Here is a 25,168-nt window from a genome sequence, read left to right as displayed (position 1 = left end):
TAGAATACGAAAGCTGGTGCAAAATCTCAGAGATTTTCGTAATGATAGTAGTTTCCAATATATACGCAGTGACGTTTTGGATTCGCTTGATATTTCCGAACCATCCCAAAAAAGACAACGACATGATACATATCTCGAAAAACGAGTAGGTACATATATCTTGAAATTTTGGATACCTACTATTATATGCAAATAGATACTCGTTTTTCGAATTTTGAAGATTTGCAAATTTTTGACCTCTTTGACGATTCAAAATTTAAAAGTTACCTTCGCCAAAGAATTTCCAAGATATTTATTATTACAAGTTAGGTACTTAAAAATTATGCCGATCCAAATATTTTCAGAAAGTGGGATAAGTTACAAAATATGTAGATATGTATAATTCTATGTAGTAAGTGCTGCAATTCATTACAACAAACTTTTTGTTTATTAATTATTTTTTTTTATTCATTACAAACAAACAAACAAACAAAATTTCCCATTTGAATATACTTGATTACAACAAACTGTTCATCAATTTTCTTATTACCACCAATTTCTGCCTCAAATAAACGGGATTTATCTTGTCTCAAAAGAATCAACACGTATTGTCGGAACACCATGAAACAAGAGAGAATGTCAAGTACATCAAATAAAAAAAAAACAAAACACAACAAAATCTATGATGATTTAAGCCTTTTAGTTTGATGGTACATATACCTATATGAGGAGACAAAAAAAACCTTGCCGACCCTGCCTCTAAGGCCACCAGCCGCCACTGACCATAGCATAAATGAGAGTACGCTTCTATTTTACTATATTTCTTGAGCCGACATTATTTTGAGTTGACCCTGACCAAAGACCTGAAGATGGAGAGTAAATTGTAGTGTCTGAAACGGGTCCGATCGTCTTTTTTACTCAATAAAACATACTTTAAGTCTGAATTTAATTTTTGCAAGCCGTTTTTAATTTGGAATAATATGTTTATATCAAAACATAAATAAAAATAATTAACAACTGTTAATGTAGCAATATTTAATGTATTATACTTCTAAAAGTTTGCCCGATAAGCATACGAATGAATACAAATTATTCACGTGCTAAAATTTTATAACGGTGAATAAAATCTTTCTATAATTTTATATTTTTTTGACACACTGTAGGTTTTTCACCTTCTATAAAACTACAGGTGTGCTGAATAAAAGCTTCTACGGTAAATATATCTTGATTACTTTCAAATATATCAAAAAATCTGAAATCAGGACTGTAGTATGGATTAGGTATAGCCTTAGCTTGTTCGTCTGCAAATGACAATAATACCTCGTCCCCAAGTGAGCCATTGACACATTGTTCAATATCATCGTAAGGTAAATTGCTGTCATCGGCACACTAAAAAAGTAAAATTAAAGTAAGACAAAAGTAAAAATAGAACAATAATTATTGTTTGTAAAGGAATTGCGAAAAATTTGTAATAGTATATGTGTTACAGTTCAAGTTGATTCTCAGTTAGAGTTGACTGTTCCTAGTTCGAGTCAACTCCAACTAAAACGAGCAGTAAAAGTTGATTTGAAAAATTTAATTCAACTTTTACTAGTTTGAGTTGACTATTCCTGGATCGATTCAGTAAATGTTGATTATACCTCACGTGCTTTATTGATGACTGTGCTGTGCGTCTCTTTGTTTGGCCGTTTCAACTACTTATGATTTGAACATATAGGCCAGGAAATGAAGCTGAAAAAATGAAAAAACCTCGCAATTTTTTCGTCCAGCATCCATTTGTGCAAAAAATTTGGGATTAGGCTCATTTTACTATCTAGGACATTTTCTATATTGAGCCGTTGTACGCTTTTGGTTTTTTAAGGGTGATAACTAGCCCTAATCATTGTAAAAAATTATAAAATAACATTTTAAACTTTAATATGGTCAACATTTAGTTTTTATTAGTTAAATCATCATTGTTTTATGCTTTAGGATATAATATTAAAATATTTCAACTCTTAAAACCACCCTTGTTGGAGATATATAAAAAAATATTTATCCTAAAAGAATGATTTCGGCTTGCATGGATTTGCATAAAAATTTGGGATTGGGATCATCTCACCCTGTACTTCATATTATATATCATGCCCAAGGATGATGATGATTTTTAGGGGTGTAAACTACCCTTTATTGTCAAGAATTATATAAATACATTGTAAACCTTAATATCGGTAAAATTTGGTTTTGATTGGTTAAATAATGACTGTTTTATGCTTTAGGATATAATATCATAATACTTCAAACCTTAAAAATCACCCTTAATAACATTGCAATTTTTATAAGTAATTTAATAGATCTATACAGAAAAAAAGTAGAATTACGTACAAAAACATTTATTTACACGAAAATACGAATTTACAAATACATATAGTTTTTTAAGTCATCTTCATCGAGATCGATGTCATCTTCGTCTTTTTCTATAACTGGTGGGCTATCTTATAGCTATAAGAGCTAGAGACCGACCGATTAATCGGCATCGGCTTCGGTCACCTTCGGCCAATATTTAAACCTTCGGCCAAAATTCGGCTTCGGCCAAAACGAAGCCGAAGGTTTCGCCGAAGGTGGAATAATAAAGTGCTCTGAGTATACACTAACTATACTATATAAATAATCTCTAAACAATATGCTTCGGCGAGCCTTTGATACTTTGAATAGTATTTACACCCTATTTTATACCCTAATAAACTAAAACGTTTTACAAACTTTCAGGTAGTAGGTAGGATATAAATTTTAACAATAGGCCAAGATGTCTCAAAGATCTTCATTTGAATATTTCTCACGTAGTAAAATTCTGAGAAACTATAATAATTTTATTGTATTTGTTAAAACTCAAGATTACTGGTATTTTGACTACCTAAATATTAATGGCAAAACATCGACCATCGACTATCCCGGGAGAGATTAAATGTCCAGCAAACGACGGCACTGTTGCCAGATTTACCTTTTTCCTTTTAGCGGGAATTTTAAAATTAGTCTAATGCCACTTTGGTTTTAAAAGAGAGTTCTGTATTCTTAAATTTATAACCTTACTTTTACAAGTAATTAGGATTATTTTATTTACATGTAAAAGTATTGTACTGTGTCATAATTTAAAACTCGTGTTACAGTATTTTGAAAAAAAAAATGAAGCTCAAAAGAAATATACTTATACAGTACAAATTATTTTAAGAAATATACTTATACAGTACAAATTATTTTTTAATGGGAATGGAAATTTACGATTTCAAAGGTGAAAATGTGTTGGGATAATAATATAGATGGACACTTTTTTATTTTAGTATTAAGTTGTTACATAATTATTCAGAATATTAATAAAATTACTAGTAATTTGAATTAGTTTTAATATGTATGATAATAGTATTAATTCTCATCATTTATCTGGCTAAATAGCTAAGCGCTAAAGCCGCAAAATAAAAAAAATTGAAAAAAACATTCTTAGCGAGGGCAAGTTAATAAATTCTATTTTCTTATTGCAGTCATTTTGTGACGGCTTAAGAAGTTACATAAATGATGTCTTTAGGCTGTGCAATTTTAACTGTAGAAAGACATCTTTATGACTTGTATTTACATGATATAGGGCTTTTCACTCAGTCATTTGTTTCGAGCCTCTGTCATGTGTTGTCTAATATTAATATATCTATGTCATATGTTATTGATATTGCCAATGATACAAACCAAAGACGTATGACGTAGATATATTAATATTGTGACACTTGACCGAAGCTCGAAACAAATGACAATCGATGAAAAGCCCTATTCAATAGGGCATTTCATTCACAGTCATTTGTTTCGAGCTTCTGTCATGTGTCACATAATATTAATATATCTACGTCGTACGTTATTGGTATATACCAATGATACAAACCAAAGACGTATGACGCAGATACATTAATATTATGTGACTCATGACAGAAGCTCGAAACAAATGACAATCGATGAAAAGCCCTATTGGCGTCTGCATATCAGGATCCGGTAATACTATATTATTTATCTATGATCAGGATATTGCTGGGTGTACACAAGTAAACAACACTTTTTTGATTAAAAGGTTTATTTCATTAAATCAAAACTTACATGGATACAATTTAAATAAGATATTTTTTCTATTTAAGGCAATATAATATAAGATATATAGTTTAGTATAACTCTCCTACATTAACAAGCTTTAACACATTCAGTGGCCATGACGTATGGGTAGCATCACGAAGGTTTTACGGAAGGTACTGATGACACATAAGTTATGTGAGTAGTACTGTGTAACTAAATAAATGATTTAAGTATGTGGTACCAGCCAAGTGGAGCTTGTTCGAGATGGGCACCAAACATGTTAATCTGGTCATGCACAGAGACTTATACTATAATATGTTATATCTCATATTGCTCACTATTGTAATGAGTGAGCCTGCATACACGAACTATAATATATTATTATGGTTCTGTGTATGCAGGCTCACTGATTACTACTGTAGTGAACAATATGAGATGTAATATGAGATATACCTATTATATATTATGGTATAGCTCTCCATGAGTGCCAAGTTTTAAACTTAACTGATAACAACTAATGGATACCCTTTTATCCAAAATTTTATGAAAATTTTGAAAGGTCATATTGGTATTAATTCCACAACCCCTTCCTATAACAATAGACCCATTGTTGGATGTTATTGCAGTAGTTCTACTGGAAATACTTACTAAAATTGTATGTATCTGCATCACTTAGAAGTCTACCCAAAAAGCTATTAATACTCTCTAAACCATCATTAATACATCTTGTATACATAATAGGATTTTTTCAGAATCAGATATTTTATTAAGATTTACTTACCATGACCTATCCATGTGCTAGGCACTTAACAGTCTATTAGGAGGAATACCCATTACATTTGACGAGGCGTTGTAAAAGGTGTCGCTTATGCCTGATATGAAAACATTTGACTATACATATAATACCAACACAGACATGTATTTAAAAAAATTGGTAAATTAAAGTAGGTATCTTTTCTATTTGAAAATAAAAAAGCAGTACAAAATCCATTCCCAAATTCATCTTTTACTAATACTGTCATAAGTTCAAAGTCATAGGAATTGAGCACATGAGTTCCATCGATTGCGATAAAGGATTTACCAAACTTAATTAACATTTCCTTTTGGCACAGTATTAAGGAAAATAAGACAAAAATCATAAATGTGAAATTCAGAATGAATATCCATTAGTATGCCCTGTTGTTTGTAAAATAATATTGGACATGAGTCTGTAAGCATTCACCCCAAAAATAAACACTGGTTGCATCGTCATTGTACATATACCCATCTTTCAAATCAATGCCATAAGAAAGTTTAATGTTTGTGATATCTTTTCTTGTAAGTAAATTAATTCTTTTTAATTCGCCTCCTATGCTATTATGCTATCCTGAACAGTCTGAAGTTTACTAAAAAAGTAAAATATAGGTATAGGAGAATCAAACACACTAGTTTGAAATTGTAAACTGTAGTAAATATTCATGAGTAATATTTAAAAAGTGGTTTAGTGGTAACATTCTTGTTTTAAATTATATTGTGTATATCGACGGCGGAAAGGCAGGACCACATAACTGAAAAATTTGTATAAAATGAGTTACTTCCGTTTTCACTTTAGAATAAGTGTATCAGCACCTATTAAACAGCCTTTAGAGCTGGGAAAGCCTTTTGGAAGCCTTCCGGAAACTTTCCCAGCTGTAATCGCTGTTTAATAGCTGCCGATACACTTATTCTAAAGCGAAAACTGAAGTAACTTATGTTATAAAAATTTTTCAGTTACGAAGTCCTGCCTTTCCGCTGTCGATATGCAAATATTTTACTTACATTTTTGAAGAAAGTCTCAAAATAAACTTTGAAGAGGTATTTATCTGATTTTGGTATTTATGTAAGTGCTCTATATCATCCTCATGCCCGTAATGTGTTTTAAAATAGTTTCAATATTTTTAGATACTATTATTCGACTAGTACACCAAATAAACATTTTGCAGGATCCTTGGGATTTTAAAGCTCTTTCTCTATCTTGTTTTGTAAAATCATTTTTTGAGGATCACATACATATACATTCATAATAAGATGTTTCATGTTCTTGTTCTCTTCCTGTGCCATCCATACAGTACAAATCTAAAAAAAAAAACAACATAACAGGTGATTACATTGGCAGTTATACTACTTACAGCTTACTTTGTATCTAATCTATTATCTAGTATTACTCTATTAGTATCTACCTACATAAAACTATCTTTAAAATCTAAATTTTTGATATCAATATCAACCTTTATACTTAAAAAATAAATAATAATGTGGAAGTTACACGTACCTACCTAAAAGTTTTTGCATTGCAATTTTATCAACTGGAAAAGACTGCAACATAATGAGTTTGAAATTATGACACAGCACAATATTTATTGTTTCAATTTACATGTAAATAAAATAATAATAATAATCCTAATCACTTGTAAAAGTGAGGTTAAGATTTTTGACTTGAGAAACAGAACTGTCAAATTTAAAACCAAACTGCTATAAAATTTTAAAATTCCCGCTAAAAGGAATCTGGCAACATTGGCGTCGTTTGCTGGACATTTAATCTCTCCCCGACTATCCCTACTATAAATGCAAATATTTAGTCACCTTCGGCTTCGGCCGAAGGTATCCTTCAGGCCGAACTTCGGCATCGGCTTCGGCTTCGGCCAAAAAAATCACATTCGGTCGGTCTCTAAGAGCTTTAAGACTTTGTAAATTAAATTCCGTAAGATCCCTTAGTTTTTAAGTAGGGTGAGTTTAAAGGGCTCGAATAATGAGTTGTTTGCTTGTAAAAATAGAGGTTTTAAGCAGCTATACCTCGCTAAATGTTCACTGCAAAGAAAATCTTTGCAAAGGTTAATTTTACTTAAAAAAAGATACAATTTAATACATACTATGTTATTTTTTTTGTATCTCTAATATTATTTTTGGAGATATTTTGAATAAAAGGGAGATATTTGACGAAATTTCAAAAAAAAATTATCTCTCCAATCTCCAATTTTATCTCTTTTAACTCGCAATTTTTCTAAATTTTAAATAGGTCAAACTTCTTGGGTGTATTAATAATACATATATAAAAATAATTACAGAAGGCCGAAGATCAATTTGAATTAGGAGAGTAGTTAGGGGTTGTTTTCACTGATTTTTTCGTAAAAAAGTAGGTATCGACCTTATTGTGATCATAAGTCGCTCAATTTTTATGCTAGAAACTTTTTTTGAAAGGTCTAATTTTATACTTAAAAAAATATTCTGTAAGTTTTCCTCGAAAAATGCAGAGTTTTTCCGTTATTTGGCTTTGAATATTTCAAATTATGCATTTAACGAAAAAAGCTAACCTTTAACATGCCGTTTCTCAGTTTGTATTGGTTGTAGAAAAATTATATATTTTAAAGCTACAGTTTTTTTATTCACTATATATTTTTTGAGTTATTCCCAAAAAACTCTCTAAACAGTCGATTTTTTTTGTGGAGAAACTGTTACTTTCAACCGCGATTTCAAGTAAATCCATGATAAACGAAAATATTGCGAGCCAAAATGCTTCATTTCCTGAACTAATATCCAGTAACATTTAATTTCTAAATAGAATCGGTTGTTTATGTAAATCAACTTTTACTAAATGGCATTGGGAAGTAACTGTAGACTGTAACTAGTATACTGTAACTAGTTGGAGTCTACTTTTACTAGTAAATGTTGAATAAAAATCTTCATTTTATATTTATAATCAACTGTTACTGAAACCAGCCGTTTGAGTTGACTCGAACTAGGTATAGTCAACTCCAACTGGATAATCAATTTGAACTGTAACATATGCATGATATTTAGTTAATTAGGTATTTCATTCATAGAGATTTTAACCCACAAAATCCTACAAAAATCGAAATTTCAGCGATTATTCTATTCATATAGAGTTTGATCAATAGAAACCTACAAAAATAATAATTTAAGCGTTCATCATTTTTGAAATGATCGGTCGTCAAGTAGCGCATCAGATGCCCTCCGCTGTTACGCAAATTTAACATTAAATGAATATTCAGTGACATTAATCACAATTAATGTTTTGCAACTTGTTAAATCAAATTTTTATAACAATTTTGTATTTAATGTACTCTACTAATTTATGCATAAATAAATCACAATAAAATTTTTGTTTTAAACAGTTTTATTCATAAAATAATATTACCGAATCACACTCGACCTCTTAAAATTAACCATTTTTATTGCTCTCATGACAATTTGACATAATTTACCCCTCCCCCCTTTGGGTCAAAATGTCACTCGGGATACAAATTGGTAATTTTAGAAGTGATAAGTGAAAATTTTTCATATTTAGTTTTATCCATAGCGTAATATTAAGTTTGGTCTGTGCTTGTATTTTTTTTAAATCTGCCGAAACCTTTAAGTTTTGATAACAAGGAAAAAAATGAGTACACTAGTTCCAATCTCGTTTTTATTAGCCTTCTTATCATTTCACCTTACTGAGAGTTCAAATCTATCGTTCTTGTCGATTGTTTTGTACCAGTATTGATTTAAAATTTTGTACTTATTCCGAATACATTTTAAAGGGAACAAAAGATGATTGGAGTATCGTTTAACCAGTATATCAATCTGCAATATTAGAAGACTCCTAATTTGAGATATCATAAACTCAGTACATTTGGTAAAATAATTCATTGTCACAAGAATTTTGTTATTTTCAGTATCCGTTTCCTTTATCTTTCAAAAGCTGGAGATTTGAAATACATGGTGATTCCATATAAGTTTGGTTGTGTATATGTTACGGTTAAACTTCGAAAATGGTTAATCTCGACATTAACCGGTTAATCTTGACTTTAACCGAAATGTAATGTTAATGTCGTACGAAATTCAGATATATTGACATTAACAGGTTAATGTCGAGTTTAACGATTCTCCTTGGTTAATGTTGAATAATGTGTTAGAAAATAATACAACGTTGCCAATTGTATAAAAATACCTGCTACATATTTATTCAAACATGACAAACTTGCGTGACACTTAGAGTTGCATAAAAAATATTAGCTGCCTTACAGCAGCACTTTTTTTAACCACATTTAGTTTTGCACGAGCATCTTTTGTATCCTTGACCACCACATAGAGATGAAGTCGCTGCAATCTCACGAAGAGATTTTTCAACAACTGAAACTTTTTCGACATCAATAAGGGGAGCCGGACATACACTGAACTGATTTCTTGTAAATAACTGTGGTAATGTGCCCTTTTCTGTCCCAATATTGTAATACATGTTATCTTCAACTATGGTAACAACGCCTAATATATTCCTTGCATCAACTTCTCTATCAATATCGGGGACAGGTAATCTAAAAGTATCACCAATTTTTGCAGCCGGTAATAATGTGTGCCAGTAAAATAAAAAAAAGTGTTACTACTTCTTGTGTTATATTTTTGAATTTATCATTTAAAAAATTTAACATTCTTGTTCTTTCTTCATGGTCAATACTTAAATGTACTTCATAAAGAATATCAAATAATTCCTATTTTTTACGTAATATAAAAATGTCTCCTTACTTTCTTGCAAAGGAGCAATAAGTTTGAAATGATTTGCCACATTCACTACATCGTATTTGGCCAAACGTCGATATGACAACGCTGTTTTCTTAGCTTGTCGTTTTGCTTCTTTCACTTGATTACAAATTAAATCATATTTTTCACGAGATAAATAAGCACTGTTGTCATCCCTTTTTGTGGAAATAATTTTATCCAGATTCTCGTAGAACCGGTCTTTAAATTCATTGGACATATTGAATACTTAAACTTTCACTTTCAAATAACTATACTTCTTGCACGAATTCCACTTGATTACGCAACAAAACAATGTGGACTTTAACAAGACGCATGTGTTAATGTCGAGATTAGCCGGTTAATGTCCGATTGAAGGCTGAAGATCGTTTAGCTTCGGACATTAACCAACTAGACTGGTGAATCTCGATATTAACTGGGTAATATTGAGATTAACCTGATTTCGGACGTTAACCGTAACATATATATTGCTAACAAAAATAATACCTTTGCAAAATTAGGGAGATCAAATTAGATCATCGACAAACAAAAATAAATTATGTTTTGTTCTTACTTACTTCTTTTGCGAATTCTAAAAGTTCATCATTTGTATTGAACATTGATTTTCTGAGGTCACACTCAATGAATTTTAATAGCTGTGCTTGTGGTGGAGATAAATTGATAGCACAAGCATGAATTCGGTTTACAAAGCATTCATAGTGGCCATGGCTGCATTTGAATTCGATTGACCCATTCGAATGTATCATGTACATCTGAAAATTAATTAACACTGGTTAAGTTCTCAGGTTTTGTTTTATAAGAATATATTTAATTTTCAAATTTTTAATTAATTAACTACAGATAGTTGACTCTAAAATAAAATCATTGTAATGGTGAATGGGTTGCATATGTGAGTCTATTTCAAACATCCTCTGACACGTGAGGATGGTAAGTGACCCGAATTTAATCAAAACGCAACCGTCTATGTTTATAGTCGGTTCGCTAAACTCGGACACAACTGGCTAGTGATTTTAGTAGGTAATTTTTTTTGTTTTTGGCAAATTTTGACAAAATTGGCAAAATTACTAACTATTTAGTAATTATTAACTATTTAGTAATTCTTTTTTTCTTTGCCAATTTTACCAAATTGGCAAAATTACTTACTAAAATAACAACTAACCAGTTGTGGCTGAGTTTAGTGAGGCGACTATATTTTGTTTCACGCTATACTCGGTGCAGAGTATAAAATGATAGCGATTTAGATGGGTAAACTGTTGATGCATTAGTGGAATAGATTCCTAACATCGTCCGATGGCTTGGTTAATCCTTGGGTTTATAATTTACTCTAATCGTTATCGACACAGTTTAACACATTGCGTGCCACGCTTTAATCGGGATACTACTCTCAGGGGCCATTCATATCCACGGCCATGAAAGTTAGTCATACGTGTATATCAAAAATGAGCGACGTGGCCCCTGGCAAAATATATGTGTCTCTCATATATGAACGACGTGGCACGCAATGTGTTAAATTAAATCTTTAAATTGCATATTAATCATTTTATTTACTTACTGCTCCTCCATAAGAGACTAAGTTTAATTTAAGAATATCTCCCAGCTTGGCATATGCAGGTATCAGGATATCTTCTATCATTTGTCGACTTGGGCCACAGTAAGTTTCATAATAAATTGTTAAATTTACTTCAGGTGACTAAAACAAGATTGGATTTTATTGAACATATGTCTACTTATACCTACTTTATAATATGAAAAAAATGTATAGAATATTTTATCAACCTTCACCTACAAAACTTAGATCCAATTTCAACGTAAGTTAAAAATAAAGAACATAAAGGTGTAAAAGCAATTGTTAGACTTGCAGTGTAATATAAAAAAATAACAAATTTCCAACATTGGCTAAAATTCTAAGTAGTTGGAATACAAAACGAAATTTTCAAAAAATAAATTAGTTTTATCTAAATTATAGGTATAACTAATTATATAACTAATAGTATAGACTAGAATAATATTCGGACCAAAATATGTAGTCCAAGTAATGAAGCTTAAAATAGGACAAAACCTCGCAATTTTTACAGAATGGATCGATTTGCATGAAAATTTTAAATTAAGTTCACCTTAACTTCTACTTCAAAATCTATATTGTGCTGACGGGGGTTTTTTATTTTTTAAGAGTGAAAACTACCCCTTATTGCTAAAACCTACAAAAAAGCTTAAAAAGGGTGAAATTTGTTCAGATCCACTTTGATCCATTTTGATTTTCTGTTAATTTTTATTTATTGAACTTTGACACATTATTGATTTATTTCTAAGGCGGTACGAAGTTCGCCGGGTCAGCTAGTATCGTGCTCTGAAATAATAAATACAGTTCTTTGCTTTTACTGAAAATATGTTGAGTGTGAAGTTAGCGGATATTGAAATTATACGACTCATATATTGAATTGGTTGTGTACACGACTTTCCCATACGGGTGGCCACCAGGGCCGGGGACGAGGGTAGTTTTAAGGGGTCAAAGTCTCGGATTTTATTATTATTTTTGCGACGCTCATGATCGAGATGTACACCAAAATTTGTGAATAAGTAGATCATTATGTAACTAAGCAAAATCTCCAGGGGCGGAAATCTGCGTGGAGGACAAAGGGGTGGTGAGCAGGGGTGAATATACATATAAATTTTAAAGGTTTTTTCGTGACGCTCATGATCGAGATCGTGCACCAAAATTTGGGAATAAGTAGATCATGACTTAGCTATGAGCTAAGAATGATAAAGAGCTCATGATAAATAATGCGTAATAATAAACACAATAAAAATAAGAAAGTTACAATATCTGGGACACGTAATGAGGGGACCGCGATATGAAATGCTAAGACTGATAATACAGGGAAAGATAAGAGGCGGAAGGAGTATAGGAAGAAGGAAAGTGTCTTTTTTTTATTACTCCAATTTATTTAACAATCTGTTCCGTTAGGAACAATCAGTTAAAGCTATGACTTTCTTAGGCTATGACATGTAGGTAAGAATTCCAATGAAAACTTTCCTTTCTAAATTATCAACAAATGTATAGATAGTACTACTAGTAAAATAAAGTAAAACTTAAAATAGTTCTAATTTATCTAAAATCTATTTGGTAAGTCAGTTGGTTTATAACGCTTAAGTCTGCGAACTTCACCCTCCGTGTTTAATAATTCACTCGCGAAATCATTTGGATGCGCACTAAGTCTTTCTTCATACTTTTCACTGTATTTGCTGATTTCTTCTTTGATGCTGGGAACTTTCAGGTCTCTCTCTATTATTGCGTTGGGGACGTACCATGGAGCGTTTACTATGGTTCTTAATGCCTTATTTTGAAAACGTTGTATAATTTCCAAGTTAGAGTTGCTGGCTGAGCCCCATAGCTGTATGCCATAGGTCCATATGGGTTTAAGTATGGCTTTGTATACCACTAATTTATTTTCAATTGACAGTCTTGAATGTCTACCCAGAATCCAGTACATTTGTTGAAGTTTGAGTCCAAGTTGCTTTCTTTTGGTGAATATGTGTTTTCTCCATGTTAGTCTTTTATCTAGATGTATGCCCAGGTATTTGGTTGTATCTACTTATAATAATTGTTTGTTGTTTATGTATACTGGTGGACAGCTCTCTCTTCGCATGGTAAATGTCATGTGGGTCGATTTCGTTTCATTAGCTCTTAGTTTCCATTTTTTTAACCATTTTTCTATTTTATTTAAGTGGGCTTGTAAGTTATGCGAAGCTCTTTGGGGGTCTGTGTGAGAGGAAAGTGTCATGGTTGAAGAATTTAAGGGACTGGTTTAAATGCAGTTCTATAGAACTCTTTAGAGCAGCGGTAGATAGAGTAAATATAGTGATGACATCCAACCTCCGATTAGGAGAAGGCACTTGAAGAAGAAGAAGACTTAGCTAAGCAAAATCTCTAGGGGCGGACAGCTACGTGGGGGACAAATATTTGAAAAATATAATAGAATTTTATTTTTTCTCTACATTTTTTATAAAAATATTGTTACCCCATTTTTAAGAAAAATGATCCCACCTAGCTCTCCGTCCTTTTGGATTTTGATTTTATACATATAAATAATTAATTGTGCAAGTTGCGGACATATTCTTGATGACGAGCATCACCCAAAAATTTTGCGTATTTACCCTTGTCCGCCCCTGGAGATTTTGCTTAGTTACGTCATGATGTACTCCTTCCCAAATTTTGTTACACTATCTCGATCACGACCATCACAGAAAAAAAACCCTTATAATTTTTTAATTTGAAGCGTTCGAGCCTTTGAGACGTGGATATACAGGCGAATCCTAGGGATATCATGGACGGACAAGATAACCAACGAGACCGTACTGTGAAGAATGATGAGGGAAAGAGAGGTGATGTATACGATTAAAAGAATAAAGTTTGAATATCTCTCACACATAATGAGAAACGACACTAATTACAGATTATATATATATATATATATATATATATATATATATATATATATATATATATATAATGGATTTCTACGGCTGTCGCCGCCTCTCCATACCCAGCTTCCAATTTTTTCTATCGTAACACGTATCTTCATCTAATTGCCTCGAATCCATTGCGTCCTGAATATTGTCCCTCCAGCTTCTCCGTGGTCGTCCCCTTCTTCTCTCCGGTGGGACCCACTCTAATATTTTTCTCGGCCAGCGAGTTTCATTCATTCTTTTAACGTGCCCGAACCATGTCAGCTGTCTCTTTTCAGTATCGTCCATTATAGTTTTTTCCACCTTCATACGTTCTCTAATTGTTTCATTTCTTACATGTTCTAATCTGGAAACCTGACAACTTCTCCTCAAGAAGTCCATTTCTGTACTAAGTAGCTTCTTTTTATTTCTTGCACTTATGTCCCAAACTTCTGCACCGTAGATTTTAGCGCTCTTCATTATACTTTCATATATTATTTTCTTTGTTTCCTTCCTGATATCTTTGTCCCATAACATTGAATTGAGGGATCTAGTGATGCTTCTACCTTTATTGATCCTGTGTTTTATTTCATCTTCACTATTTCCTCGTTTGTTAAATATAGCTCCCAAATATTTGCATTGTTTCACACCAACAATATGTCCTTGTTCCAATGGTAGGTTTTCAATGTCTTCGCTTCCCACTATGAAGTATTCTGACTTATCCATATTTATTACTAATCCTGCCTGTTGGTAATGCTCATTTAGCTTCCGTATCATATAGCTTAAGTCATCTTGATCTTGGCTATTACAACTTGGTCGTCCGCAAAGTATAATGTAAATAGGGAGTCATCTCCCACTTTCAGTCCCATCGGTTTTACTGCTTTTGTCCACCTCTGTAAGGATTGGTCAAGGTATATTTTAAAGAGAGTGGGAGATAGACAACATCCTGGTCGGAGGCCTCTTGAAGTATTAAATGCCTCAGTGAAATTTTTACCGTTTTTGATTCTGGTGTTAGTGGTCTCATACAACATTCTAGTTGCTTGTATGAGTTTTCCATCGATACCGATGTCTTTCATTGAATTCGATAGTTCTATAATGGGGACACTATCATAGGCTTTTTCTAGGTCGATAAGAGCGATGTGGGACTAATTACAGATTACTGAAGGTAATTCTTCAAGGCAAAGTATCCGGCAAAGCGAGGAATTGGGAGAAGAAGAATATCATGGTTAAAGAATCTGAGGAAATGATTCTCTACAAGTAATCTATTTAAAGCATCAGTTAATAAAACAATTATAGCCAGAATGATCGCCAATATTCGAAACGAATAGGCACCAAAAGACGAAGAAATTTTTATATTTACCCATGTCTCCACCTCTTTGTCCCCCATAGAGCTATCCGCCCCTGGAGATTTTGCTTAGTTACGTCAAGACAATAATAAAAACCGCGACTTTGGCCGCTTATAACTACCCTCGTCCCCAGCTCTGGTGTCCGCCCATATGGGAAAGTCATATACACAACTAATTCAACATATCCCCGTATAGTTTGTCTATATTACTTCATCATTCAACCCGGATCTATCCACTGCTGGATATAGGCCTCCCTCAGTCTTTTCCATGTATTTCTATTTTGTCCTCAGACCGTCCGTTTTTGTCATCAGACCATCTTGTTGGCGGACAACCTCTACTTCGATACGCTTCTGGTCTTGGTCTGTAGTGTATTATCCACTTGTCCATCTGTTACCCGACATTCTAGCTATTTGTCCAGCCCAGTTCCACTTTAGGGTCATAATTCTTTCTATGGCATCTGTCACTCCTGTTTTTCGTCTTATGTCCTTGTTCGTAATTCGATCCCTACGAGAAATGCCTTTAAGAACATTGAGCGTTCCATGACTCTTTAGGTAACACAAATTTTATTTCTTACTTTCTTGGTTATTGTTAAAGTTTCTGCACCGTGTGTAAGTACTGGCAACACACACCGATCAGACTTTTCTTTTGAGAAACATAGACAGTTCTGACTTAAGGAAATAGCTCAGCTTGCCGAATGCCACCCAAGTGAGTCCTATGCGGTGGCTTAGTTCGCACGTTTGATCATCTCTTCCTATACTTATCTCATACCCTAAGTACCTATAAGAGGTGAGACAAATCATGAGAAATATTTTCGCTTAACACAAGATTTGCCATGATTTATGTTTTTATATGGTTGATTTTTAATCCGACCTGTAGGGAGGCTAGGTATAATTTCTCCAGTTGCGATACTGCGTTATCAATGCTATCAGCAATAAGAACAATATCGTCAGAAAATATCACATGACTATTTCTCCGTTGACATTAACTCCTTTTTCACTCAGATTTGCGTTCTTAAACATATGCTCTAATAATGTTGTAAAGAATTTTGGCGATATTGTGTCTCCCTGTCGCACTCCCCGTTTTATTTTAAATGCGTTGGTCTTTTTATCTGCCAGTTTCACGCTTGCATTTTGATAGATATATTTGATTATGTTTATATAGCGATGATCTATACGGCACTCTGTTAAGGCTTTTAACATTTTTTGATGACTTGTGGTGTCAAAATTTTTTTCGTAGTCAACAAAAATCAGGACTAATGGCTTGTTATATTCAACACTCGTTTCTATTAAGTTCTTAATTACTTGTAAATGATCATTCGTGCCATATCCTGTTCTAAAACTTGCTTGCTCTTTTGGCTGATAGAAATCCAACACTTCCTAGTCTGTTGTCTATATTACCTACTTATCACGAGTAAAATCCGCTTCCAGCTCTTTGACTATTAGGCGAGCGGCAGGCACCCCCAAAATGACCAGGTACTAGAGTTGCACAAGTTTGACTTGAATGTTTGAACTTGACTTGAGTTTGACTTAATTTCAAGTCAAACAAAAGTCAATCCTTCTGACAAATAATTCAAGTCAAGTCAAACTGGTTAATCGTACAGGTTTGAAAATTCAGACTGTTTGTTAAACTAGTTTGAAAGAGTTTGAAAAATAATTTATTTAGTAGATACTTTTTTATCGAGATAGACGTTAGTTGCCAATTAAGATAAGAAAATTAATAATACAATGAGTGCCATATAAAAGTAACTTGAACTTGATACAGAAAGCCACCAGATATTTAAATCAAAATAGGGTCGTAAATTTGTTGAAAATGATTCCTGTATGCTTAGAATTGCTTGCCGGCAAGTTTCGTTTTATCCATACCACTTATTTATATTTTTATTTGAGTGTTACTAGATTAAAACAAAGAATTCGTTGGATTAGTTTTTTATCATACCAAGTGTAATTTAATCTACTTTAACAAAAATTTATGAAGGAACAACAAAATATTATATTTTTGATATAATAGAGTAGGTTTAATGAATTTTTTGCGACTTTGCAATGTCGTCTTAAAGAATTAGTTCACTATTTCATTTTATAACGCTGTTCTTTATTTTTACATACGAGTAATACAAGTATGCACTTTTCAATTTTCATTGTTTTGAAATCACCTGCCGGAACATCAAATAAATCAGTATATTTATTTTTCTTAATTAATTCCGCTTCGACTACAGATTTTTTTTCTCTTAATTTTTGCAGTGGGAATACCTTCAAAATCAGACTCAATTTGTTCTGGTACTTATTCTGAGCCGAAAAATATTCAGGTTTAGATATTATTTCACAAAGCACACACTTCAAAACGAACGTAATAACAAGGCAAGCATAAACTTTTTAATATGAACTACCAACTAATTTGCGGAATAGCAGAGTACAGATTCAGACCTATCCAAATAAGTCAAAACAAAAGTCGGTACGCTCTCAATTAAAATTGGAAATAATCACGTTGCGCAATATGATATTCAAACTTCAAACTGTTTGAAGAAGTTTGATTTCAAGTCAAACCCAAAGATATCGAAATCAAGTCAAGTCAAACTTTTTTACAAAAAAAATTTGGTTTTCAAATTAAGTCAAGTTTGTTGAATAAAATCAAACTAGTTTGACTTGATGCATCTCTACCAGGTACTGACCACGGAGAGGTGAATGGCCAATTTTAGTCGTACTGCATTTTTTTGATAGTGGTGAAACCGAAAATGAGGTTTATTTTGAATTTTATATGGGGGAACATTGTCAAAATCGCAATTTTACCCTAAAAATAAAAAACCACGTTTTTTGCGTTTACCTCGCTACAACTCTGTTCTGTTTGAATATTTTTTTCTGAAATTTTTACAATCTATAGAGCTAATATTGCTGAAGATAACGGTACCTGACTCAAGCTTTCAGTCTTAAGTTGGATTTATAGTTTGACGTAGCGTAGACGTAGACGCAACGTAGACGTAAGAAACGGACTGGAGACGGAAGAAAATATTATGTCAATTTATAGATCGACGTAGCGGAATTTTTGCGCATGAGTAGAAAGAGTAAACAATGACTTAATTCTAATTCAACAACATTACCTATAAATTATACGAACAGTAAACAAACTTTGTGTTTATTTATTTATACTTATACTATTATTTATTATAATATTTATCTGTTTTGTGTGTTACATGGATTAGGAAATAAACGAAAGTATGCTCTTTGGTGCCGCATGCCGTGGGATTTCCAACTATTTTGTTTCATTTCCTGGTCTTTAAATGTTTATTGGATTTACCTATCGTATAATATGTGTGGATAACCACGAATTAGGCTAATAAACAACTCATATTTATCTGAAATATTGAAATGACTCTATGATATATTTTTATTAAATTAATAACTTAACATCCATTCTATTAACCAAATAATTAACAAAATTCGAATATGTTGACAAACAACTTTTTACACAACACAAGGGATGAGGGGGCGGGTCCACTTTGAGTGACAGAACAAAATTCTGCCTTATGATTGGCCAGACGGAAGAAACGCACTGTAAAAGATGAAAGTTGGCCATCTCTTCCGTTACGTTACGTTTCTCTCGTTCCGTCAGGCGCTTGCGTTCATTTATAAACACGAGTACACAAAATTCGGTGTTGATCTTTTCCAGTGTGTCTCCGTTGCGTCTACGTCTACGCTACGTCAAACTATAAATCCAACTTTATTGTGATGAAGGTTATGCTTTTTTTTTAATAAAAGGTGCAGATTTGTGCGTTGCAAAGTTTAATCGTAAAAGTTGAGTGACGAAATTTGAAATTTATGTTTTTAATTATGTTTATATTAAAACATAGACTACAAAGAAGTTTTATAGAAAGTTTTAGATCAAAGTATTTTATAGAAAAAAAAGTGTGCCACTTTCAATATCGACATTAGAAATCCCCAAAATAACGCTTATTTTTCGAGTTACTGAGCATGTGTGATGAATGGCTAATTTTAGCCTTAGATTATGTTTTTGATGGTGTTAAAAACGAAAATGAAATTTATTTTAAATTTTGGGTGGGGGAATATTATCAAAATCGCAATTTTACCCTAAAAATAAAAAAATGAGGTTACGTTTTTTTGCCTTTAACTCGGTACGAGTCCGTTTTAATATTTTTTTCTAAAGTTGGTACTGTATATATCGCTCACTTTTCTGAATACAATGGTATCTGTTTCAAGCTTCTAGTCTTATTCTAGTAAAAGTTATGAATTTTTTAAAGTACAAGGTGCAGATTCGTGAGTTGCAAAGTTTGATCGCAAAAGTTGAATGACAAAATTTGAATTGTATCTTATTAATTACCTTTATGTTAAAAAAGAGAGTACAAAGAAGTTTTCTGGAAAGTTTTAGATACAAATGTTGTATAGAAAAAAAATGGTGGCACTTTTAATATCGACGTTATACATCCCCAAAATAACGCTTATTTTTCGAGATACTGACCATGGGCGGTGAATGGCTAATTTTGGTCTTACTTTATGTTTTGGATGGTACTGAAAATGATAATGAGATTTATTTTGAATTTTATGTGAGGGAACATTATCAAAATCTCAATTTTAACCTAAAAATGAAAAAAAAAAATGAAATCACCTTTTTTACGTTTAACTCGCTACAACTCTGTTTCATTTTAATATTTTTTTCTGAAATTTTTACAGCATGTATCTCCCATCTTTGTGAAGACTGTGAAAGCTATTGTAGTCTTTCAGAGTTTTTCTTATAAAAGTTATGCATTTTTTTAAATATAATGTGCAGATTCGTGAATTGAAAAGTTAAATCGCAAAAATTAAGTGACAAAATTTAAAATTTATCTATTTGATCACGTTTATGTTAAACTAGACAGTCCAAAGAAGTTTTATGGGGAGTTTTAGATATACATGTGGTAGAGAAAAAAAAATGGTGCAACTTTTAATTTTAAGAAAAACGTGATTTTTTTTTATTTTTATGGTAAAATTGCGATTTTGACAATGTTCCCCCACCTAAAATTCAAAATAAACTTTATTTTCGTTTTCACCACCATCAAAAACATAAAGTAAGACCAACATTAGCCATTCATCACCCATGGTCAGTATCTCGAAAAATTAGCGGTATTTTGGGGATTTATAACGTCGATGTTAAATGTTGCACCATTCGTTTTCTATTCTATAAAACATTTTGATTTAAAGTTTTCCAGAAAGCTTCTTTGTACTCTATGTTTTAACAAGAATGTAATCAAAAATCTAAACTTCAAATTTTGTCAGTCAACTTTTGCGATTAAACTTTGCAATTCACGAATCTGCACCTTTTACTTTAACAAATTCATAACTTTTATTATAATAAGACTAAAAGCTTGAAACAGATACCATTGTCTTTATAAGTGTGAGCAACATATACTGTACAATGTTTAGAAAAAAAAATATTAAAATGGAACAGAGTTGTAGCGAGCTAAACGCAAAAAACGTGATTTCATTTTTTTTATTTCTGGGTAAAATTGCTATTTTGACAATATTCCCTAACCTAAAATAAAATAAATTTAATTTTCGTTTTCAGCATCGTCAAAAACATAATATAAGACCAAAATTAGTCATTCACCACCCACGGTGAGTATCTCGAAAAATAAGCGTTATTTTGGGGATTGTTTAGGGCGATATTAAAAGTTACACTATTTTTTTTTCTTTAAAACATTTTGATCTCAGACTTTCCAGAAAACTTCTTTGTACTCTATGTTTTAACAAAAACGTGATTAAAAAGCTAAATTTCAAATTTCGTCACTTAACTTTTGCGATTAAACGTTACAATGCACCTTTTACTTTAAAAAATACATAACCTTTACCAGAATAAGACTGAAGGTTTAAGGTACTATACTAGTACACTTTAGAAGACCAAAAATAATAATTTTTTTTAAGAATTTTTTTCTGAGAACCATTATTAAAAATGAACATAAAACTTTTTACATATTAATATCTAACTCTTAGAGAGTTCAAAAAATATATTTTTTTTATTTACGCACGTACACTAATATTGTAGAGGGCGCAAAAGTCGAGGCCTCGAAAAATGATGGCGGACAGTTAATCTCAGGATCGGGATATCTGAAACAAAAAAAGCGTACTGCATTTGAAAAAGAAAGGTTTCTTACGTGACAATTTACCACAATTTGACCAAGAAATAAAAAATAAATATTTTTTAACCATGAAAAACTGAAGAAAAACGGGCGATTTTTTCACAAATTTTTTTAAAATTTCCGTAAAATCTTTTTTTTGCGGAATTTTTCACTAACGGTGGTAAATTGTCACGTAAGAAACCTTCCTTTTTCAAATGCCGTATGATTTTTTTGTTTCGGAGATCCCAATCCTGAGATTAACTGTCCGCCATCGGAACTACTTTTTTTCGAGGCCTCGACTTTGGCGTCCTCTACAATATTAGTGTACTTGCGTATATGAAGAAAGATATATATTTTGTATTCTCTCAGAGTTAAATATGAAAATGTAAAAAGTTTTATGTTCATTTTTAATAAAGGTTCTAAGAAAAAAAATCTTGAAAAAATGCTTATTTTTGGTCTTCTAAATACCGTTGTCTTCAGAAATGTTAGATCTATATACTGTAACAAAATAACACTTAAGAAAAAAATATTAAAACACAACAGAGTTGTAGCGAGGTAAACGCAAAAAACGTGATTTAATTTTTTTTATTTTTAGGGCAAAATTGTGATTTTGACAATGTTCCCCCACATAAAATTCAAAATAATCCTCATTTTCGTTTTCAGCACCATCAAGTACATACAGTATGACTTAAGTTTTCCATTCACCTCTCCGTGGTCAGTATCTCGAGAAATAAGCGTTTTTTGGGGGTGTGCCGCTCGTCTATATGTTATGCATGTTATGAACAAAAAGGGGTGAAACTAGTGGAGGAGGGAAATAATCAATATAAACCTATTAAATTGATATTATAATCAAAAATGAATAACCATTTTCAATTTCGTTGCAAAACGAAAACACAGCCGAACCTTATTCTAGTCCAATCAGAGAGTGCTGCAAGCACCCCTACCGGTTTCGCAACTTATTAGTCTCTCATCAGGAGGCACATATGCTGCTCTCCCTGATCCAACCAAAACAAACCCCAGCGTGCAGTCCCGGATTGCAACGAACGAAATGGCATAGATGCCCTAGCGGCAACTGCTAGCAAAAGACTAAGTTTTCACTCTAATGGCATATAAAACAACATAATGCTATTCTACATCCCACCAGAATGAAAACAATGGGAACCTTCTTTGGTTATACCTCCGAGGCTTCTACAATTTGCAAGCCATACGGATGCTGAGACTAAGGAAGATGAGGGAATTCTACAATTTACAATTCACGTCCCATCTGCTCAGCGCGGTAAAGTTCCAACGAGAACTGTTGGTTCCCGCGCTAAGCAGATGGGACGTGAATTGTAAATTGTAGAATTCCCTCATCTTCCTTAGTCTCAGCATCCGTATGGCTTGCAAATTGTAGAAGCCTCGGAGGTGTAACCAGAGAAGGTTCCCATTGTTTTCATTCTGGTAGGATGTAGAATAGCATTATGTTGTTTTATATGCCATTAGAGTGAAAACTTAGTCTTTTGATATTATAATGATAGTTTCCCACCTTTAGACATATCGGAGGAACTTGGCAACTGTCACTTTGACCGAAGAATTATATAAACTTCTCCTATGACAGTTTGACCCTGATACGTCTAAAGATGGGAAACTATCAATATATTGTAAATTTAATAGTTTGACCTCTTTTTATATCACAACGTATTATGTTTTCCGTCTTTTCCGCTATTTTGCCGGTTATTGGCGCACTTACCACTATATACTGTCCATAAAGTAACGCATAAATTCATTATTTCGTAAATCGGCGACTATCAGAAAAAATCCCGTAACAGGTCGATTTTTATTTTTAAATTACGATGTTTTGGCATATATATCATACTAGTGACGTCATCCGTCTGGGCGTGCTGACGTAATCGACTTTTTTTTTAAATGAGAATAGGGATCATGTAATAGCTCATTTGAAAGGGTATTTAATTATCAACATAAACATAATTATTTATGCAGGTTTTCCAAAAAAAAATTCTAAATTAAATTAATTGACACAAAAAGATGAATGTATGAAATTTATTTAATTCTAAATACATCTTATTTTACTGCTGTCAGAAAACATAAAAATGTTTTATTTAAAAAATAAGCATTGATTTTCGCTTAAGGGGAAAGGAACAAAATGCAAAATTTTGACGCCTGTCAAAATGTTAAATGTATTTTAAATGTAATCATTCTTTTCGCATCCTGAGAAAGCTAATAAGTATTTTTGAAAAATTTAAACGCAGAATGAAAGATTAGTTTATTACCGAGGACCAAACGTCCCTTAGGATGAATAAAAAGTTTCTTTTGAATGAGATATTTGAAATTAAAAATCACACTAAATTTTCTCGTTAGTTTTTCACCCTTGTAACTTATTAAAATAAACATTATAGAAGTTTTCAGGGACTTTCGGCCCTCTGTAATAACGTAATCTTTCATACTGCGTTTAAATTTTTCAAAAATACCTAATAGATTTTTCAGGATTCGAAAAAAAATCCCATTTAAATAGCATTGAAGCCGAAAGTTCGTACCCATCCCCTTAAATGAAATGTTACCCATTTTTCAAGAGGCTGGTGGGTGGCAACTTTAACATTGAATTTAAGCGAAAAGCAATATTTATTTGTCAAATAAACACGTTTTTCCTGTTTTCTGAGAACAGTAAAACGTATTTTGAAATAAATAAATTATATACCTACATTCTTATCTCATATCTCATCTCTACATATCTTGTCTCATATCATTTGTCAATTAATTTAATTAAATTTTTGTGTTTAACACCCTGTACAAATAATTATGTTAATATTTATATTAGTAAATAGAGAATTGAATACCCTTTCAAATGAGCTATCACGTGACCATTAATCTTATTTAAAAAAATCACCGATTACGTCATCAAGCCCAGATAGATGACGTCACGAGTTTGATAAATATGCCAAAAAGTTGTAATTTAAAAATAAAAATCGACCTGTTTCGGGACTTTTCGTAAAGGTTTACGAAATATTGAATTTATGCGTTACTTTATGGTTACTTTACGGACGCACTGTATTATGTATGTATAGAAATAGTGTATTTTTTTACACTTACTGTTTGGGTACTCAAACCAGCGCAGGCGAGAAAAGTGCAAATCAATAACAATTTGGAGACGTCCATACTGTTTGTTTAGTTGTTCACTTCTCTCAAATAAGACGATAATTGATATTTATATACAATACATCTCTATAAGTATTTTATTGATAAACCAGTATCATGGTTCAAGTAGATTTTTTTGTTATGCATATCTTAATAATCTTATTAAATTAAGATATACATTATTAAGTATGTTTAGATATAATTAGTAAATTAAGGATATTATTATTTATCGTGAGTTATGTCCGACGATCCAATTACACGGTCGTTATATTATCTCGAAACCAGAAACCAAAAGTCAATTAATCTTGTCAGATCCGTAAAAGACCGAATCCCCAATGAAGACCCTAGTGTCTACGAGATACCTTGTTCCAGTTGCCCATGGACATACATAGAACAGACAAAAACCGACGAATTCAAAACCGTATTTACAAACATTCCATATCTGTAAAACATTCCGACACTACTTTAGCCCTAGCCCAACATCATATTCAGACAGGTCACAAAATAGATTTCGAGAAAGCAAAAACCA

General features: G+C 32.2%; 2 protein-coding genes and 1 long non-coding RNA gene across 6 annotated transcripts in view; 1 reads left to right on the top strand and 2 right to left on the bottom strand.

Annotated features, from left to right (window-relative positions):
- Positions 1-25,168, top strand: part of LOC126886455 (zinc finger MYM-type protein 1-like) — a 97,187-nt gene that overhangs the window by 13,825 nt on the left and 58,194 nt on the right. The window lies entirely within an intron of this gene.
- Positions 1,000-24,731, bottom strand: LOC126886457 (GILT-like protein 1). Its single transcript, XM_050653406.1, has 4 exons — positions 24,595-24,731; positions 11,168-11,305; positions 10,173-10,367; positions 1,000-1,368 (listed from the first exon to the last, which is right to left on the bottom strand). The coding sequence occupies exons 1-4, from the start codon at positions 24,658-24,660 to the stop codon at positions 1,111-1,113; spliced, it is 657 nt and encodes a 218-aa protein (XP_050509363.1). The 5' UTR covers positions 24,661-24,731; the 3' UTR covers positions 1,000-1,110.
- On the bottom strand, positions 3,638-6,628 carry LOC126886461 (uncharacterized). Of its 2 annotated transcripts, none has more exons than XR_007698627.1 (3): positions 6,356-6,628; positions 5,863-6,159; positions 3,638-5,450 (listed from the first exon to the last, which is right to left on the bottom strand). It is a non-coding gene; the product is annotated as an uncharacterized LOC126886461 (long non-coding RNA). The 2 variants fall into 2 exon arrangements; XR_007698626.1 differs by having other exon boundaries at positions 6,360-6,627.

The sequence above is a fragment of the Diabrotica virgifera genome, chromosome 6 (assembly GCF_917563875.1).
Source record: "Diabrotica virgifera virgifera chromosome 6, PGI_DIABVI_V3a".
In the NCBI taxonomy this organism is placed as follows: Eukaryota; Metazoa; Arthropoda; class Insecta; order Coleoptera; family Chrysomelidae; genus Diabrotica; species Diabrotica virgifera.
This window is presented reverse-complemented; position numbering and strand designations above follow the sequence as displayed.

What these genes read in the sequence shown, in the direction of transcription:
- LOC126886457 (XM_050653406.1), bottom strand. Translation starts at nt 24,660, where the DNA reads ATGGACGTCTCCAAATTGTTATTGATTTGCACTTTTCTCGCCTGCGCT. An exon ending in CTGGTTTGAGTACCCAAACA is followed by an intron (nt 11,306 to 24,594) that starts GTAAGTGTAAAA and finishes ATCTTGTTTTAG; the next exon opens with TCACCTGAAGTAAATTTAAC. An exon ending in TTTTAGAATTCGCAAAAGAA is followed by an intron (nt 1,369 to 10,172) that starts GTAAGTAAGAAC and finishes TTACTTTTTTAG; the next exon opens with TGTGCCGATGACAGCAATTT.